Source organism: Chiloscyllium punctatum, chromosome 28, assembly GCF_047496795.1.
Source record: "Chiloscyllium punctatum isolate Juve2018m chromosome 28, sChiPun1.3, whole genome shotgun sequence".
Taxonomy (NCBI): Eukaryota; Metazoa; Chordata; class Chondrichthyes; order Orectolobiformes; family Hemiscylliidae; genus Chiloscyllium; species Chiloscyllium punctatum.
This window is the reverse complement of record NC_092766.1, coordinates 12905453-12925895: the sequence shown is the minus strand read 5'-3', so window position 1 is coordinate 12925895 and position 20443 is coordinate 12905453. Positions and strand designations below refer to the sequence as shown.

General features: G+C 55.2%; 2 protein-coding genes across 4 annotated transcripts in view; one reads left to right on the top strand and one right to left on the bottom strand.

Moving 5' to 3' along the window:
* The first annotated feature begins 11198 nt into the window (after positions 1-11198).
* LOC140454005 (ras-related and estrogen-regulated growth inhibitor-like protein) lies at positions 11199-15633 on the top strand. The gene is made up of 4 exons (XM_072548928.1): positions 11199-11332; positions 12366-12419; positions 13313-13389; positions 13911-15633. Exons 1-4 carry the CDS (start codon positions 11230-11232, stop codon positions 14292-14294), a joined length of 618 nt encoding a protein of 205 aa, XP_072405029.1. The 5' UTR covers positions 11199-11229; the 3' UTR covers positions 14295-15633.
* A 1871-nt stretch (positions 15634-17504) lies between these two features.
* Positions 17505-20443, bottom strand: part of LOC140454002 (perilipin-1-like) — a 39234-nt gene continuing 36295 nt past the window's right edge. For all 3 annotated transcript variants that reach the window (XM_072548926.1, XM_072548924.1, XM_072548925.1), the window contains exon 8: positions 17505-19811. The gene's annotated coding sequence lies outside the window, so the exon portion shown is untranslated. The remainder of the gene's footprint in view (positions 19812-20443) is intronic.

Sequence of the window (20443 nt, the reverse complement as noted above, 5' to 3'; positions counted from 1 at the left end):
CTGAAGCTGATTTTCATTAACACTTGAGTTGTTTCATCTCGAGAGAGGGGAGGGTATGGTCCCCTCCTCTCGATATTTCCCGCCCACAGTGGGACACTGGGGGCTGACGGAGCCATGAGCACCCTTGCGATCCCACAGCTCCTCAGCGAGAGACCGTCTTCAGAAGGTGCAGGACACGGAGGCTAAATCAATGCAGCCCATCACAGGTCAATGTCACAGCTTTGTGAAAATATATTCTCTATTGAGATCACGCTATTGGGAAATACAAAAGCGTCAGCAAACAAATACGGGGCTTGGTAGCAGTCTTACACACCCAGTGAGCTAATCTTTCACAAAAATGCCAGCAATCGATCTCTCCTGCCTATGGTCCAACTTCCCCGGACCTTGTCTCCCTCTGGCACCCACAGCTTGAAATACATCTTCCTCTACCAAAGATCCATTTCCACCCCCCCACCCCACCTCTGAACCGTCTCCCTTACCTCCGAACCGTCTCCTAGAGGTTCCAACGCATCTCGTTCAACCTGCGATACATGAGGGGCATGGATAGTGTAAATAGACAAGGTTTTTTGCCCTGGGGGTGGGGGAGTTCAGAACTAGAGGGGCATAGGTTTAGGGTGAGAGGGGAAAGATATAAAAGAGACCTCAGGGGCAACGTTTTCACCCAGAGGGTGGTACGTGTATGGAATGAGCTGCCAGAGGAAATGGTGGAGGCTGGTACAATTGCAACATTTAAAAGGCATCTGGATGGGTATATGAATAGGAAGGGTTTGGAGGGATATTGGCCAAGTGGGACTAGATTGTGTTGGGATATGATTAGATTAGATTCCCTACAGTGTGGAAACAGGCCCTTCAGCCCAACAAGTCAGCACCGACCCTCCGAAGAGTAACCCACCCAGGCCTATTTCCCTCTGACTAACGCACCTAACACTACAGGCAATTTAGCGTGGCCAATTCACCGGACCTGCACATCTTTGGACTGTGGGAGGAAACCGGCGTACCCAGAGAAAATCCACGCAGACACGGGGAAAATGTGCAAACTCCACACAGACAGTCACCCAAGGCTGGAGTCGAATCTAGGACTCTAGTGCTGTGAGGCAGCAGTGCTAACCACTGAGCCACCATGTCACCCCTGGTCAGCATGGACGGGTTGGACCGAAGGGTCTGTTTCTGTGCTGTACATCGCTATGACTCTATATCGCAGTGACAAGGGGTCCACTAAAAACCCACTTGCTGAAGTTTTAATAGAGAGTGCCCCCTACAGCCATGCATGCTGGGATATCCTCCCCTCCATTGGTTACCTCCCTACCACTCATTCTGGGAGCGGTGAACAATCTAGTGCATCTGTGTATCCATTCCTGAAGGGTTGTTTGGGGAGGTGACAGTACCTGACAAGGTCTGAGATAACAGAGAACCGAGCCCTCCATCTTTATTACTCACGATTTCAAACTGAAGACTGATAGATATAGGGAAAGTTGTGGATATACTATATCTGGATTTTCAGAAGGAATTGTTTAAAGTGCTTACTTAAAAAGATGACAGTCCATGGTGTTAGGTTACAGATTAGCATGGATAGAGAATTGATTAACTACTTTTTGTCATTTACATAAATGACTTGGATGCAATCATAAGAGGTACAGTTAGTAAGTTTGCAGATGACACCAAAATTGGAGGTGTAGTGGACAGCGAAGAGGGTTACCTCAGATTACAGATTACAACAGGGTCTTGACCAGACGGGCTAATGGGCTGAGAAGTGGCAGATGGAGTTTAATTCATATAAATGCGAGGTGCTGCATTTTGGGAAAGCAAATCTTCGCAGGACTTATACACTTAATGGCAAGGTCCTAGGGAGTGTTGCTGAACAAAGAGACCTTGGAGTGCAGGTTCATAGCTCCTTGAAAGTGGAGTCGCAGGTAGATAGGATAGTCAAGAAGGCATTTGGTATGCTTTCCTTTATTAATCAGAGTATTGAGTACAGGAGTTGGGAGGTCATGTTGCGGCTGTATAGGACATTGGTTCGGCCACTGTTGGAATATTGCATGCAATTCTGGTCTCCTTCCTATCGGAAAGATGTTGTGAAACTTGAAAGGGTTCAGAAATGATTTACAAGGATGTTGCCAGGGTTGGAGGATTTGAGCTATAGGGAGAGGTTGAACAGGCTGGGGCTGATTTCCCAGGAGTGTCAGAGGCTGAGGGGTGACCTTATAGAGGTTTACAAAATTATGAGGGGCATGGATAGGATAATTAGACAAAGTCTTTTCCCTGAGGTGGGGGAGTCCAGAACTAGAGGGCAGAGGTTTAGGGTGAGAGGGGAAAAATATAAAAGAGACGTAAGGGGCAACGTTTTCACGCAGAGGGTGGTACGTGTATGGAATGAGCTGCCAGAGGAAGTGGTGGAGGCTGGTACAATTGCAACATTTAAGAGGCATTTGGATGGATATATGAATAGGAAGGGTTTGGAGGGATATGGGCCGGGTGCTGGCAGGTGGGATGAGATTTAGTTGGGATATCTGGTCGGCATGGATGGGTTGGACCGAAGGGTCTGTTTCCGTGCTGTCCATCTCTATGACTCTATGACGGAGAGTAGGGATAAGTGGAGGTCTGCATTTTCAGGACAGTGATCTGTAACCAGTGGCGTGCGACAGGGATCAGTGCCAAAGTTATTTCCAATATGTGCCAAAGATCTTGGATGAGGAAAGTGAATTTGCTGTCGCTAAGTTTGGAAAGAACACAAAAATAGGTGGCAAGGCAAGCGCGAAGGGTGAGACAGAGTCCGCGGGGGGATTTAGGCAGGGTAAGCAATTGGCAGATGGAATATAAAGTGGGAAAATGAGAGGGTTTGCATTTGACAGGAGCTGGCTATTAGTCCGATGGAGAACGATTTCCAGAAAGCTGCAGGATATTGGGATCTGGGGGTCCTTGTGCATAAATCTTAGAAAGCTTAGCGTACCTACCCAGCTGGGGAGGCAAATGGAATATTGGCCTTTATTTCAAAGGAGAATAAAATATGGATCTTGAAAGACCGATTTGAGACATCAGCTGGAATATTGTACACAGTTTCTGGCCCTTGTAATTTAAGGAATGATACCCAGCATTGGAAGCAGTCCAGAGAATGTTCACTCGTTCGGTTTCAGAGATAGAGGGACTGTCTGACAAGGACAGTTGGACAGTTTGGGCATGTACTTGTTCAAGTTGAGAATAACCTTATTGATACCGACAGGATTCTCAAGGGGACATTGATAGGGGTGGGGGGGAGGGGAGGATGTGGAGAGGCTGTTTCCCCCTGTGTATGGAAGAGTCTGGGAACCAGAGGGGCATCGTCTCAGATTAGGGAGCCGCCCCATGGTAGGTAGAGAGGGAGAGGAATTTCCTTTCTCTGGGGGGAGGGGAGAGAGTTTGCAAAATTCTTTCTTGTAGAGGGCTGGCAGGGCTGGGTCACTCAGTATATTCAAGGCTGACTGGGATTTTTAGTCAGGAAGGGCAATGGCAAACAGGCAGGAAGGTGGAGTTGAGAATGATCAGATCGGCCGTGATCTCGTTGGACGGCACAGCAGGCCCGATGGGCAGAATGGCCCGCCTCTACTCATCCATCTTATCATATCTCTGCCATCCTCCCTGGCGCCCTATCTCCATCACCTCCTCCACCCCTACACCCCCTCCCTATCTCTATCACCTCCTCCAGGTCCCATACCCCCTCCCTATCTCTGTCACCCCCTCCAGCCCCTACACCCCCTCCCTATCTCTGTCACCCCCTCCAGCCCCTACACCCCCTCCCTATCTCTGTCACCCCCTCCAGCCCCTACACCCCCTCCCTATCTCTATCACCCCCTCCAGGTCCCATACCCCCTCCCTATCTCTGTCACCCCCTCCAGCCCCTACACACCCTCCCTATCTCTGTCACCCCCTCCAGCCCCTACACCCCCCTCCCTATCTCTTTCACCTTCTCTAGCCCCTACACCACCTCCCTATCTCTGTCACCTCCTCTAGCCCCTACACCCCCTCCCAATCTCTGTCACCCCCTCCATCCCCCTACACCCCCTCCCTATCTCTGTCACCTCCTGTAGCTCCTACACCCCCTCCCTATCTCTGTCACCCCCTCCAGCCCCTACACCCCCTCCCTATCTCTGTCACCCCCTCCAGCCCCTACACTCCCCTCCCTGTCTCTTTCACCTTCTCTAGCCCCTACACCCCCTCCCAATCTCTGTCACCCCCTCCATCCCCCTACACCCCCTCCCTATCTCTGTCACCCCCTCTAGCCCCCTACACTCCCTCCCTATCTCTGTCACCCCATCCAGTCCCTAAATCCCCTCCTTATCTCAGTCACCCCCTCCCTATCTCTGTCACCTCTCCCAGCCCCCTACACCCCCTCCCTATCTCTGTCACCTCCTCCAGCCCCTACACCCCTTCCCTATCTCTGTCACCCCATCCAGTCCCTAAATCCCCTCCCTATCTCAGTCACCCCCTCCCTATCTCTGTCACCTCTCCCAGCCCCCTACACCCCCTCCCTATCTCTGTCACCTCCTCCTGCCCCTACAACCCCCATGATCTCGCACATCCACCACCCAACTAGCCCCTAGTTGGGGTAGGGGTGGGTTTGGGTGGCTGGAGGTGAGGGGGTGGGTGTTGTGGGGTTGCTGAGCTCTGCGCTCCCTCCCTCAACCTCCTACTCTCCCCTCCTGCATTACAACTGACACCTGAGGACAGGCTGTTGGTTGCTATCCAAATGCAGGTCCTTCGTGTGGTACCGCAGAGCTGTGGGAGGAGCTGGGAGCTGGCTGAGGGAGGGGGTGCTATGGGGGCGGGGGGGGGAGAGGGGGTGCCGCAAGTGGGATGTCCATCGAAGAAAGAGAAATCCTCACCCCCTCAGTTGCAATACTTACCTCAGGAACCCAGCACCAAACCTTGCCACTCCCCCACCAACACTGCCAAAGGAGAACTTCCACCCTTCACAAATCTCAAAGACCAATGGGATCAAAGTCCACTGGTATCCAAGACTCGGCATTCCTGGTTGTCAGGGAAACGGATGAACCTCGCCTGGAAATTCCTCCTGTTCACTGCCTGTGGGGCCCAAGGGAAGGAGTAACGTTGGTGGTTGGGGCAGGGTGAGGGGAGAATGCAAAGGCTAGCTCATACCAGACCGGCCAAGGGAAAAGGGGTGGTGGGCTCGGACAGCCCTTCAGGGGAAGGCCTTTTAGAACAGAGCTAAGGAGAAACTTGCTTCAGCCAGACAGCGGGGTATCGATGGAATTAATTGCCACAGAGGGCCAGGTCATTTAGTATATTTAAGACGAAGGTAGATAGGTTCTTGAGGATCAAGGGCTATGGGGAGAGAGTGGGAGAATAGGGTTGAATGCCAGAGCAGACGCGATGGGCTGAATGGCCTAATTCCTGCTCCTGTATCTAACCGTCTTTATCACCAAGTGAGGATGTAATGGTGTGAGAACAGCCCGGACCACACATCTGTTCACCCTCGAACAGACTCGAAGAGACTGGACAGCACTGCTACCCCATAACACCAGGGACCCTGGTTTGATTCCAGCCTCAGGCGAGGGAGTGGAGTTTGCACATTCTCCCCCCGTGTCTGCGTGGGTTTCCTGCGGGTGCTCTGGTCTCCTCCCACAGTCCAAAGGTGTGCAGGTTAGGGCAGATTAGCCATGTTAAATTGTCCCCTAGTGTCCAGGGATGTGCAGGTTAGGGTGGATTGGCCATGGGAAATTGTCCCGTAGTGCCCAGGGATGTGCAGGTTAGGGTGGGTTGGCCATGGGAAATTGTCCCATAGTGTCCAGGGATGTGCAGGTTAGGGTGGGTTGGCCATGCTAAATTGTCCCATAGTGTCCAGGGATGTGCAGGTTAGGGTGGGTTGGCCATGGGAAAATGTCCCATAGTGTCCAAGGATGTGCAGGTTAGGGTGGATTGGCCATGGGAAATTGTCCCATAGTGCCCAGGGATGTGCAGTTTAGGGTGGATTGACCATGGGAAATTGTCCCATAGTGCCCAGGGATGTGCAGGTTAGGGTGGACTGGCCATGGGAAATTATCCCATAGTGCCCAGGGATGTGCAGGTTAGGGTGGGTTGGCCATGCTAAATTGTCCCATAGTGCCCAGGGATGTGCAGGTTAGGGTGGGTTGGCCATGGGAAATTGTCCCAAAGTGCCCAGGGATGTGCAGGTTAAGGTGGATTGGCCATGGGAAATTGTCCCATAGTGCCCAGGGATGTGCAGGTTAGGGTGGACTGGCCATGGGGAATTGTCTCATAGTGCCCAGGGATGTGCAGGTTCGGGTGGACTGGCCGTGGGAAATTGTCCCATAGTGCCCAGGGATGTGCATGTTATGGTGGGTTGGCCATGGGAAAATGTCCCATAGTGTCCAGGGATGTGCAGGTCAGGGTGGATTGGCCATGGGAAATTGTCCCGTAGTGCCCAGGGATGTGCTGGTTAGGGTGGATTGGCCATGGGAAATTGTCCCATAGTGTCCAGGGATGTGCAGGTTGGGGTGGGTTGGCCATGGGAAATTGTCCCATAGTGTCCAGGGATGTGCAGGTTAGGGTGGATTGGCCGTGAGAAATTGTCCCATCGTGCCCAGGGATGTGCAGGTTAGGGTGGATTGGCCGTGGGAATTTGTCCCATAGTGCCCAGGGATGTGCAGGTTAGGGTGGATTGGCCATGGGGAATTGTCCCATAGTGTCCAGGGATGTGCAGGTTAGGGTGAATTGGCCATGCTAAATTGTCCCATAGTGCCCAGGGATGTGCAGGTTAGGGTGGATTGGCCATGGGAAATTGTCCCATAGTGCCCAGGGATGTGCAGGTTAGGATGGACTGGCCGTGGGAAATTGTCCCATAGTGCCCAGGGATGTGCAGGTTAGGGTGGGTTGGCCATGCTAAATTGTCCCATAGTGCCCAGGGATGTGCAGGTTAGGGTGGGTTGGCCATGGGGAATTGTCCCATAGTGCCCAGGGATGTGCAGGTTAGGGTGGGTTGGCCATGGGGAATTGTCCCATAGTGCCCAGGGATGTGCAGGTTAGGGTGGGTTGGCCATGGGAAATTGTCCCATAGTGCCCAGGGATGTGCAGGTTAGGGTGGATTGGCGATGGGAAATTGTCCCATAGTGCCCAGGGATGTGCAGGTTAGGGTGGATTGGCGATGGGAAATTGTCCCGTAGTGCCCAGGGATGTGCAGGTTCAGGTGGGTTGACCATGGGGAATTATCCCATAGTGCCCAGGGATGTACAGGTTAGGGTGGGTTGACCATGGGGAATTATCCCATAGTGCCCAGGGATGTACAGGTTAGGGTGGGTTGACCATGGGGAATTATCCCATAGTGCCCAGGGATGTACAGGTTAGGGTGGGTTGACCATGGGGAATTATCCCATAGTGCCCAGGGATGTACAGGTTAGGGTGGGTTGACCATGGGGAATTATCCCGTGATGAGCAGGCTCGGTGGGTGAGCCATTGGAAACGCAGGGTGACAGGGGATGGAAGCTCAGCACAAACTGGAAGGAAAGCGCCTCATTTTCAGCTGGGAGACGCTGCAGCTTCTCAACTCAACATGAAGATCAATAACTTCAGGATTTGGAGACGCCGGTGTTGCACTGGGGTGTACAAAGGTACACCAGGTTATATGTAATCCAACAGGTTAAAGCCCCACAAACCAGGCCTCTCATTACACACAACCCATTGTTAGTCACTAATAGTCTCCACTGACAGCTATTCACCCTCCCAGCTGGATTTTTATGTCCTCCTTTGTCTGTCTAACTGTCCTCTCTCCTTGGGCTCGATCTGGACCTATCGTTCACTCCTTAACCCCCTCCTCCCACCCTATCTTCTGCATAACACGCAACGTCTTCCTAACGACCATCGCAACGACCCGCAACGTTAACTCGGATTTCTCTCCTCAGATGCGGCTGGACCTGCTGAGCTTTTCCAGTGAGTTCTGTCTTGTTACACCAGGGAGAGGGGCGGGTGTGGTTGCGGGGGTGGGGTGCTCTTCGGCGGGTGGGTGGGTGCGGCCTCGACGGGCCGAGTGGCCGCGATGATTTGGAGATGAATGCAGTGGAGCAAAAGTGCAGCAGCACAACTTTACAACTTGCACAATGAGTGGCGATTGTGTGGGCTCTAACGTCAGACAATGTCTCATGGTTCAGTCTGAACACGATCCTGGTCCAGAGAAAAGTTATAGTGGGTCCTGAGCTGCTCTGACAAGCAGCCTCCAGCAGAGAGAGCTATTGTCCACCTAATGAGTGTGAGCCTATTTCATCCTTTTGTTACTGTCCCTTTCACAATCACACGTTCTTTATTCCTATTTTTTTAAAAAAACTTCCTCCATTACTCTACACCCTCTCCTGAAGGGGCTGACTCTCACTGGGGTACGGGGTCCCCCTCCCTCTCCTGAAGGGGCTGACTCTCACTGGGATACGGGGTCCCCCTCTCTCTCCTGAAGGGGCTGACACTCACTGGGGTACGGGGTCCCCCTCTCTCTCCTGAAGGGGCTGACTCTCACTGGAGTAACAGGGTCTCCCTCCCCCTCCTGAAGGGGCTGGCTCTGACTGGGTAACGGGGTCCCTTTCTTGCTCCTCTGAGGGTTGGTCTGGACCTGATGGACCAAATGGCCTGATTCCACAGTCTAGGGATTCTACAAGTGTCCTTGTGTAATGAGCTGTATGTGGGCCACTCGGGCGGAAATGTGGTGGGCTTCAGGAACTTTTTGTATCAGAAATTTCGCCAATGCCATTCAGCCCATCGAGATTGCATCAACATTCAATGAGAATAGGTTTATCTGGTCATTCTCTCCTCCATTTTCCTACTCCTCCCATAAATTGTGGTTCCCATTCTGATTAACACCCTCAGTACTGACCCTCCGACAGTGTCCACTCCCTCAGCACTGACCCTCCGACAGTGTCCACTCCCTCAGCACTGACCCTCCGACAGTGCGGTGCTCCCTCAGCACTGACCCTCCCACAGTGCCCACTCCCTCAGCACTGACCCTCCCACAGTGTCCATTCGCTCAGCACTGACCCTCCGACAGTGTCCACTCCCGCAGCACTGACCCTTTGACAGTGTCCACTCCCTCAGCACTGACCCTCCGACAGTGACCACTCCCTCAGCACTGACCCTACGACAGTGCGATGCTCCCTCAGCACTGACCCTCCCACAGTGTCCACTCCCTCAGCACTGACCCTTTGACAGTGTCCACTCCCTCAGCACTGACCCTCCAACAGTGCCCACTCCCTCAGCACTGACCCTCCGACAGTGCGGTGCTACCTCAGCACTGACCCTCCGACAGTGCCCACTCCCTCAGCACTGACCCTACGACAGTGTCCACTCCCTCAGCACTGACCCTCTGACAGTGTCCACTCCCTCAGCAATGACCCTCTGGCAGGGCCCACTCCCTCAGCACTGACCCTCTGACAGGGCCCACTCCCTCAGCACTGACCCTCCGACAGTGCCCACTCCCTCAGCACTGACCCTCCGACAGGGTCCACTCCCTCAGCAATGACCCTCTGGCAGGGCCCACTCCCTCAGCACTGACCCTCTGACAGGGCCCACTCCCTCAGCACTGACCCTCCGACAGTGCCCACTCCCTCAGCACTGACCCTCCGACAGTGTCCACTCCCTCAGCACTGACCCTCTGACAGGGCCCACTCCCTCAGCACTGACCCTCTGACAGGGCCCACTCCCTCAGCAATGACCCTCCGACAGTGCCCACTCCCTCAGCACTGACCCTCCGACAGTGTCCACTCCCTCAGCACTGACCCTCAGACAGGGCCCACTCCCTCAGCACTGACCCTCCGACAGTGTCCACTCCCTCAGCACTGACCCTCCGACAGTGTCCACTCCCTCAGCACTGACCCTCCGACAGTGTCCACTCCCTCAGCGCTGACCCTCTGACGTCCACTCCCTCAGCACTGGCCCTCCAACAGTGTCCACTCCCTCAGCACTGGCCCTCCGCACTGGCCCTCCAACAGTGCCCACTCCCTCAGCACTGACCCTCTGACAGTGCCCGCTCCCTCAGCACTGACCCTCTGACAGTGCCCACTCCCTCAGCACTATCCCTCCGACAGTGCCCACTCCCTCAGCACTGACCCTCTGACAGTGCCCATTCCCTCAGCATCGACCCTCCGACAGTGCCCGCTCCCTCAGCACTGATCCTCTGACAGTGCCCACTCCCTCAGCACTGACCCTCCGACAGCGCCTGCTCCCTCAGCCCTGACCCTCCGACAGTGCCCACTCCCTCAGCACTGACCCTCCGACAGTGCCCACTCCCTCAGCACTGACCCTCCGACAGTGCCCACTCCCTCAGCACTGACCCTCCGACAGTTCCCACTGCCTCAGTGCTGATCCTCTGACAGTGCCTGCTCCCTCAGCCCTGACCCTCCGACAGTGCCCGCTCCCTCAGTGCTGACCCTCCGACAGTGCCTGCTCCCTCAGCACTGACCCTCCGAAAGTGCCTGCTCCCTCAGCACTGACCCTCCGACAGTGCCCGCTCCCTCAGCACTGACCCTGCGACAGTGCCCGCTCCCTCAGCACTGACCCTCCGACAGTGCCCGCTCCCTCAGCACTGACCCTCCGACAGTGCCCGCTCCCTCAGCACTGACCCTGCGACAGTGCCCGCTCCCTCAGCACTGACCCTCCGACAGTGCCCGCTCCCTCAGTGCTGACCCTCCAACAGTGCCCACTCCCTCAGCATCGACCCTCCGACAGTGCCCGCTCCCTCAGTGCTGACCCTCCAACAGTGCCCGCTCCCTCAACCCTGACCCTCCGACAGTGCCCGCTCCCTCAGCACTGACCCTCTGACAGTGTCCACTCCCTCAGCACTGACCCTCCGACAATGCCCGCTCCCTCAGTGCTGACCCTCCGACAGGGCCCGCTCCCTCAGCATCGACCCTCCGATAGTGCCCTCTCCCTCAGCCCTGACCCTCCGACAATGCCCGCTCCCTCAGCTCTGACCCTCGGATTTTACAATCCTGCTTTCCTCCCCACCCCATCCCGTAGGAGCCAACAATGAAACCTTTGAACATGCCTAGAAACGGTTAAAAATGACTCATGAGCCCCCCCTGTGGCCCACAACTCGGTGAGGGCTGCGGATCAGACTGTGGTTGGACTCTGCCAACGTCACTGCCCACCCCCTGCCCTGCCCCTTTCCTCCAGGCTGCGGGAGGTGGTATAAAACCGGCTTGTCTGTGTTTGAGCAGAGTGTGCTATACCCGTTCCCTCCAGCACCAGCCCCTGCCAGCAGAAATGGTACTCCACACCAAAAGCCGGGAATGCCTGGCAATGCCCGGTCAGGAGAGACTGCAGGTCAACATTCTCATCCTGGGTGCAGAGAGGGTTGGCAAGTCTGGTAAATGGATTTTCTTTTGGAAACCTGGGCGCGGGGAGTTGGGGGTGGGGGGTGGGGGGTGTTGGAGGAAGGGCAAATGTCCTGGTCGCTGGAGCAATGTCTGGGCAAAGGTGATGGGCATTTGTGTTTTACGAGTTGGGTGGGGAGGGTACTGGGGTTGACTGAAGCTTAAATCTGGCCCCCCCCAGCAACCCCCCCCCCCAGGCGTCTCCTTCCACCACCCAATCTGCCATTAGCCGAGATTGCATTCCCTGTTTACCCAGCTCTCTGAGTAAACCTTTCTGCCCATCGAAAAGCCCACAGCCCTGAATCCAAAGGAGAGGGAAGGCACCCTTGGGAGCCCACTCGGGTTATGTGGGGTTATGCGGAGTGTCCTGGTGGGGGGAGAGGGGGGGGTAGTGTCCCTCTCTCTGAGCCGGGAGACCCAAGTTCAAGCCCACCCCCTGCTCCACAGACTGTGTGTGTGTGTGTGTGTGTGTGTGTGTGTCTGTCTGTCTGTCTGTCTGTCTGTGTCTTTGTTTGTCTGTGTCTTTGTTTGTCTGTGTCTGTGTTTGTCTGTGTCTGTGTGTGTGAGCGTCTCTGAACTGGAGATCCTCTCAGATTTGGACAGCGGAATTAGAATCGATGGCTGCTCGATGGTCAGTACAGACTAAATGGGCCGAAGGGCCTATTTCTCTGCTGTTTACTAACCCAGTCAGTCTTAACCCACAAAGAGTTACGCTCTGTTTTGCTGTTTGTTCCGGAACTGTGTTGGTTACCCCCCACCCCACCCCGTCTTGCCTTTGGTCTGGACTCAGTCCGCTTAGCAGCGGGTGACAGTTGGGGGCAAGCGATTGGGAAGTGGCCGGTCCTCTGTCCTTGGGGAGTCCCATCCCGGGACCTTCACATCAGAGCTGGCCTCCAGTGGACTCTGCCGGATGGTGGGAGAGGGGACAGGGGCTAGCGTTGTGGCTAGGGCGGGCTTTCTGTTGGTGACCTCTTCCTGATGCTCAGCCTCCAACCTCTGTCTCTCTCTCCCTCTGTCCCTCTGTAGCCCTCACCGTCTGCTTCCTCACCCGGAGATTCATCGGGGAATACGGCAATATCGGTGAGGAGACCATTCTGCTCAGGGGGGTGGGTGGGAGGTGGGAATTGGGGGGGGCGAGGGGGAATTGGGGGAGAGGGAATTGGGGAAGGACTTGGGGGGAGATGGAGTTGGAGAAGAGGGGTTTGGGGAGAGGGAACTGGGGGAGAGAGAATTGGGGGAGGGGGAGCTGGGGGAGAGGGAGTTGGAGGAGAGGGGTTTGGGGAGAGGGAACTGGGGGAGAGAGAATTGGGGGAGGGTGAGCTGGGGGAGAGGGAGTTGGAGGAGAGGGGTTTGGGGAGAGGGAACTGGGGGAGAGAGAATTGGGGGAGGGGGAATCGGGGGAGATGGAGTTAGGAAGGGTGTTGGGGAGAGGAAATTGGGGGAGAGAGAATGGGGTGGGGGCATTGGGGGAGAGGGAATGGGGAGAGAGAATTGGGGGAATCAGAGTTGAGGAGGAAGGTTGAGGGGAGAGGGAATTGGAGGAGAGGGAATTGGGGGAGATGGAGTTGAGGGAGGTTGAGGGGGAGAGGGAATTGGAGGAGAGGGAATTGGGGGTGATGGAGTTGATGAGGGAGGTTGAGTGGAGAGGGAATTGGAGGAGATGGAGTTAGGAGGGGTGTTGGGGAGAGGAAATTGGCGGAGAGAGAGTGGGGTGAGGGCATTGGGGGAGAGAGAATTGGGGTCAGATGGAGTTGAGTAGAGAGGTTGAGGAGGGAGAGGGAGTTGAGGGGAGAGGGAGTTGATGGGGTGGTAGAATCCATGTCCCTCAATGCCCCCCACCCCCAGTTCTGGGTGGGGAGGGGGGAGGAAGGCATAACCCACACTCTCCATCGGGGGTCTGGGACTGGAATCTGACCTGCACCGCACTCTGTAGGCGAATAGCCAGCAGCTGACTCCTGGTTTTGCCTTGACAGAGACCATTTACACTCACAACATGACGATCGACAGTGCGGAGACTCGCTTTCACATTTGGGACTGCCAGAACCTCCAGGTGATTGGGGCAGGGAGAGTGGGGGGGGTGGGGACTGGAGGGGGTGTTGGTGTGGGGAGGGGGATGAGATGGAGCCCTCTGGAGGTGGGTGGGGGTGACAAACATTTACGTCAGTGCCATTGGCTTACCCTGTTGGCTGGCCCAGCCACAAATGGGGTCAGGATGGGTTCCGACTGTGATGCACCCTGAAGCTGAATAGCTGGTAGCCATTCCCTTGGTGGGGGGGGGGGGGGGGGGGGGGGGGAGGAAGAGAACTCTGGGGAGCGGTGGGAAGGGGGTGGAGAAGATGTCCAATTACCCCAGTGCCATTGGCTACCCTGTTGGACGCCCAGCCTCCAATGGGGTCAGGACTGGGTCTGACTGTGCTGCACCCTGAAGGTGAATAGCCATGGGGTGGTTGGAGGGGAGGGAGGGGGCACCGTCCTGCACCGAGGGGCTGGAGCGGGGGCTTCGATCTGTCTTCAGACAATGCCGGCACTCACTCCCGTTTCCTCCCGTTCCCCCCTCCCCCCCTTTGGCAGCCGAGTGAACAGCAGATGCGCTGGGCCGATGGTTTCGTCCTGGTCTATAGCATCCTCGACCGGCAGAGCTTCGAGGTGGCGCGTCAGCAGCTGGCATGGCTCCGGGGCGGGGCCCGGGCCACCGTGGTGCTGGCGGGCAACAAGAGGGACCTGTGCCACCGGCGGGAGGTGTCGGTGGAGGAAGGGCGCCTCCTGGCGCTGGGCAGCGGCTGCGCCTTCCTGGAGGTCTCAGCTGCCGAAGGCTACCACGGGGTCCTGCTGGTCTTCCGCCAGCTGCTGGCTGCGGTGCAGGAGGCCAGAGCAGTGCCCAAACGGGCAGCCCGGCTCCGGGGCATCGTCCGCAGCATCTCTGCCGTGTTCGGGGGCAAGAGGCGGGTGGACTAACGGAAGGAGAAGGAGCACAGGGAGGCCACTCAGCCCGCCTCTCCGCGAGACTATCCCATCTGCTTCTACCCTCCATCCTCGTCAATCCCCTCAACGCCTTGGCCAATAGGACAGTAAGAAATGGGGACAGGAGGAGGCCACTCAGCCCGCCTCTCTATCAGACTATCCCATCTGTTTCTACCCTCCATCCTCGTCAATCCCCTCAACCCCTTGACCAACAGGACGATATGAAATGGGGACAGGAGGAGGCCACTCAGCCCACCTCTCTATCAGACTATCCCATCTGTTTCTACCCTCCCTCCTCGACAATCCCCTCAATGCCTTGGCCAATAGGACGATATGAAATGGGGACTGGAGGAGGTCACTCAGCCCGCCTTTCTGTCAGACTATCCCATCCGTTTCTACCCTCCATCCTCGTCGATCCCCTCAACCCCTTGGCCAATAGGACAATAAGAAATGGGGACAGGAGGAGGCCACTCAGCCCGCCTCTCCGCCAGACTATCCCATCTGTTTCTGACTCCATCCCCAACAATCCCTCAACCCCTCGGCCAACCAGGTGGTAAGAAATGGCCACAGGAGGAGGCCATTCGTCCGTCCTCGCGCAGGGCTGATCTGACATCACCTCCTGCCCGTTGTCCTTCCCCTTCCCCCACCCCAGGCCGCTGTGATTCGATCTAAACACAAGCTCAGGAATGGTTTGGATTAGATGGGCCAAGCGCTGGGAGAAGCGGAGATGAGAGTGGACGGACACCTTGGTCAGCACAGACCAATTCGGGCCGAAGGGCCTGCCTCCGTGCTGCCGGACTCCGTCTGCCTTTTGCCTTTGGCAGAATTCTGCGTTTTGAGAGAGGTAATCCCGGAGACCCGCACTCCCAGAGCCACCATTGTTTCCTTCTCGCTGTCGCGATTGGGACTGGGCCAGGTTGGGATGGCACAGACGAGTTGGACCGAACGGCCTGTTTCCGCGCTGTACGACACTCGACACGGTCGCCAATCCTTGCGTCACTGAAATGTGAAACTCCCTACTCAGTTGCCCTCACAACAAAGCTCTGTTCGCGTTCTGGCTCAGCCGCTCAGAACATGGCCCCCAAACACCATTCGGCCTTCACCAAGCTGTGATGCTACCCAAGGTGAACAAGCCAGTTACCCGAGGGACTGTCTGCCCCTTTCAGCGGCGGCCATACGTTGAACTCACTTCGGAGAAGTTAACCCCTTGAACAGCCGACGAAATTGTGTTGTAGCAATTGTTGTGGATATTGTAAATGATGTTCATTTTGTTAACTGATGTAAATCTCTATTTAAGACGGTAATCGTTTGTACATATTTCTCACGGTGTCGATTTGGCCTGTAATAAATGCACTGCTGTGTCATGAGATATGACTCGTTGAATCCAACACTTACACCCCTGGAGTCAGGAAACCCCGTTCCCTGGCAGCAGGTCAGGGAAAATCTCAGAGCCTTCCCTGAGGTTGCTTTTGAGGCTTGGAGGGGCTGGACGCTGGGTGGATGATTCATCGTGAGGCAGGTCGATGGAGTTAAGGCACAGATCAGGCTCGGTCTAACTGAATGGTGGGACAGGGACAAGGGGAATGAATGGCCTCATCCTGTTCCCCAAGGGAGGAGTCCAGTGGCCGCATTTGTGAGTGTGTGTGTCTGTGTGAGTGTGTGTATTTGTGTGTGTGAATGTGATTGTGAGTGAATGAGTGTGTGTGAGTATTTGTGTGTGTCAGTGTATTGTGTTGTGTATGTGTGTAATTGTATGTGTATTTGTGTGTGCATGTGAGTGTACTTGCGTGTATGTGAGTGTGTATGTGTGAGTGAGTGTATTTATGTGTGAGGGTATTTGTGTTTGTGTGTATTTGTGTGTATATGTGTGCATGTGAGTGAGTGTATTTGTGTGTATATGTGTGCATGTGAGTGTATTTGTGTATAAGTATGCATGTGAGTGTGTGTATTTGTGTACGTGTGCATGTGAGTGAGTGTATTTGTGTGTATATGTGTGCATGTGAGTGTATTTGTGTATGTGTGCATGTGAGTGAGTGTATAAGTTTGCATGTGAGTGTGTATTAATGTGTATGTGAGTGAGTGTATTTGTGTACGTGCATGTGAGTGTGTAAGTATGCATGTGAGTGTGTATTGGTGTGTACATGTGAGTGAGTGTATTTGTGTGTATATGTGTGCATGTGAGTGTATTTGTGTGTACATGTGTGCATGTGAGTGTATTTGTGTGTACATGTGTGCATGGGAGTGAGTGTATTTGTATGTGAGTGTGTACGTGTGAGTGAGTGTATTTATGTGTGAAGATATTTGTGCATGTATGTGTGTGTGTGTGTGTATTTGTACGACAGTGAGTATATTTGTGAGTGTGTATTTGTGAATGTGTGAGTGTGACTGTATTTGTGTGCGTGTGTGTATATTTGAGAGCGTGCATGTTTGGGTGTGTACCTGATTTGATCTGATTTATTGTTGTCCCATGGATCTCGGGGACAATGAAAAGTTTTGATTTACGTGCAGTACAAGCAGATAGATGTAGGTTTGCTCACCGAGCTGGAAGGTTCATTTTCATCACCAACCCAGAGAAACCCAAACATATAAATAGAAAGTGGGAATCATCAGCAGTGCTTCGTCCGGAGGCTCACTGAAGATGTTACCTAGTACGGAAATGAAACGTCTGAAAATGAACCTTCCAGTGAGCAAACCTACATCCAGAACCTTAACCTGGGCTACAAATCTTCTCAAAACTCACCAATACAAGCAGATCTTACCATACAGAGTACACTAAGGTAATAGAGTAGAGCATGGAATATAATGTGATGCCTGCAGAGAAGATGCAGAGAGCAAGATCACCATGAGATCTAACATTTGAAAGATGCATCCAGAAGTCTAATAACAGCGAGGAAGAAACTGGTCTTAAATCTGTTGTTCCGTGAATACAAATCTGTGTGAGAGTGTGTGTGGATGTGTCAGGGTGTGTGCACATAAACGTTTGCGTGTGTTCATGTGTGACAGTATATGAGTGAGTGTGTGGCTGAGTGTGAAAGTGAATAGATTGTCTGGGAAAATGTGAGTGAATACTGTGTGTGAGACAGTGATATTGTGTGAGAGCGTGTAAACGAATGTTGGGATTTTCACTCTCAGTCCTGACCTGATGGACCAGTACCAGGGTCTGGAACTGCAGCTTTGTCCTCCGATAAAACATGACACAGTTGCTGGGAATAACCATCTTCCAACTTTATTAATAGGTGCAGTTAGGACACGATGTACAAAAGAGCAGAGTGTTAGCTGCTTTGTGAATAACAGACTAGGTAAATGACAGAGCTGTAATGGGGTCAGAGAAAGGGATCTGGGCTGACTCTCCCTCAGATTTCAGAATATTCATCTCAGTGTTTCTCTCAACTACTCCCACAAATTCTTCCCATCTCTCACTGTCTCCAATTTACCCAGGAGACAATGATAGAATTCTCTGGATCATTGGAATCCAGTCTTTGACTTGAATTGCATTGGTCACTGGAGTCGGTTGAAGCTCAAAACCAGCCAGTACGCGATTTCCAATCACACTGGACTCCAGTGCTCCCTCAGCACTGACCCTCCAACAGTGCCCTTTTCCTCAGCACTGACCTTCCGACAGTACGGCGCTCCCTCGGCGTTGACCCTCTGACAGTGCCCGCTCCCACAGTGCTGACACTGAGACGGCACCCGTTGCCTCAGCACTGACCCTCCAACAGTGAGGCATTCCCTCAGCACTGACCCTCCGACAGTGCCCACTCCCTCAGCACTGACCCTGACAGTGCCCGCTCCCTCAGCACTGACCCTCCGACAGTACCCGCTCCCTCAGCACTGACCCTCCGACAGTACCCGCTCCCTCAGCGCTGACCCTCCGACAGTGCCCGCTCCCTCAGCGCTGACCCTCTGACAGTACCCGCTCCCTCAGCGCTGACCCTCTGACAGTACCTGCTCCCTCAGCGCTGACCCTCCGACAGTACCCGCTCCCTCAGCGCTGACCCTCCGACAGTGCCCGCTCCCTCAGCACTGACCCTCTGACAGTATCTGCTCCCTCAGCGCTGACCCTCCGACAGTACCCGCTCCCTCAGCACTGACCCTCTGACAGTGCCTGCTCCCTCAGCGCTGACCCTCCGACAGTGCCTGCTTCCTCAGCGCTGACCCTCCGACAGTGCCTGCTCCCTCAGCACTGACCCTGTGACAGTGCCCGCTTCCTCAGCGCTGACCCTCCGACAGTGCCTGCTCCCTCAGTACTGACCCTGTGACAGTGCCCACTCCCTCAGCACTGACCCTCTGACAGTACCCGCTCCCTCAGCACTGACCCTCTGACAGTGCCCACTCCCTCAGCACTGACCCTCCGACAGTACCCGCTCCCTCAGCACTGACCCTCCGACAGTACCCGCTCCCTCAGTGCTGACCCTCTGACAGTACCTGCTCCCTCAGCGCTGACCTTCCGACAGTGCCTGCTCCCTCAGCACTGACCCTGTGACAGTGCCCACTCCCTCAGCGCTGACCCTCCGACAGTACCGCTCCCTCAGCGCTGACCCTCCGACTGTGCCCGCTCCCTCAGCACTGACCCTCCGACAGTACCTGCTCCCTCAGCGCTGACCTTCCGACAGTGCCCACTCCCTCAGCGCTGACCCTCCGACAGTACCGCTCCCTCACCGCTGACCCTCCGACAGTGCCCACTCCCTCAGCACTGACCCTCCGACAGTGCCCCCTCCCTCAGCACTGACCCTCCGACAGTGCCCCCTCCCTCAGCACTGACCCTCCGACAGGGCCCACTCCCTCAGCACTGACCCTCCGACAGTGCCCACTCCCTCAGCACTGACCCTCCGACAGTGCCCACTCCCTCAGCTCTGCCATGATGGGTTGGAGACAGTGGGAAGGGCACATGAACCCACAATCTGAAGAGGTGGAAGTGGCAGGAGAGATTTCCCTGATCCTGGTCTGTCTCCTCTCTGCCCTGTGCATGGGTGTTGGGATGATTAAAGCATGGGGCTTGGAACGCGTGGGAATTGAGGCCAGGGAAGCATTTTTTCTTGCAAGATCCAGGGGTCCTGACCTGTATCACCCCTAATGGGGCTACCTTTTGCTTCATTGGTGCTGGAGGGTGGGGGGGTTGCCCCAGGATTGAGTCCCAGGGGATGCCCTGTACCCCCACCTCGGCCCCAGGTCCGCCGAAGACCGCCGGCGGCCGGAGCGAGAGGCCGGCTCTTCGACTTGGGGGGGCATCATCCACGTTTCGCTCGAGCGCCGCCGGCGGCCCCCCTTCCCCACCCACCGCGAGGGGCTGCGGGAGGGAGGCTGGTGGACGCAGCCCGGCCCCGCCTCCCACCCCAGCGACCGCCGCCTGCTCTTGGCGTGTTCCAGAAGCTTCCGCAGGTCGCCATCGCTGACGCAGCTCAGCAGGTCGCTGCCCCAGGGACTGACCCCCTGCCGGGCGTGCCCCTCCATGCTGTCGTCCGACTCGCTGTCCGACGTTCCGGAACCTTCCACCGCCTCCAACTCAAACAGCTCCCCGTGTGGAAAGATTGGGGTAGGCGGGGGGGGGGAAGAAAATCAACATTAGAGTTACAGAGATGTACAGCATGGAAACAGACCCTTCGGTCCAACCTGTCCATGCCGACCCGATATCCTAACCCAATCTAGTCCCACCTGCCAGCACCCAGCCCATATCCCCCCAAACCCTTCCTATTCAAATACCCATCCAAATGCCTCTTAAATGTTGTAATTGTACCAGCCTCCACCACTTCCTCTGGCAGCTCATTCCATACATGTACCACCCTGTGTGTGAAAAAGTTGCCCCTTAGGTCTCTTTTATATCTTTCCCCTCTCACCCTAAACCTATGCCCTCTAGTTCTGGACTCCCCCACCCCAGGGAAAAGACTTTGCCTATTTATCCTATCTATGCCCCTCATGATTTTGTAAACCTCTATAAGGTCACCCCTCAGCCTCCGACGCTCCAGGAAAACAGCCCCAGCCTGTTCAGCCTCTCCCTGTAGCTCAGATCCTCCAACCCTGGCAACATCCTTGTAAATCTTTTCTGAACCCTTTCAAGTTTCACAATATCCTTCCTTTAGCAGGGAGACCAGAATTGCACGCAATATTCCAACAGTGGTCTAACCAATGTCCTGTACAGCCGCAAC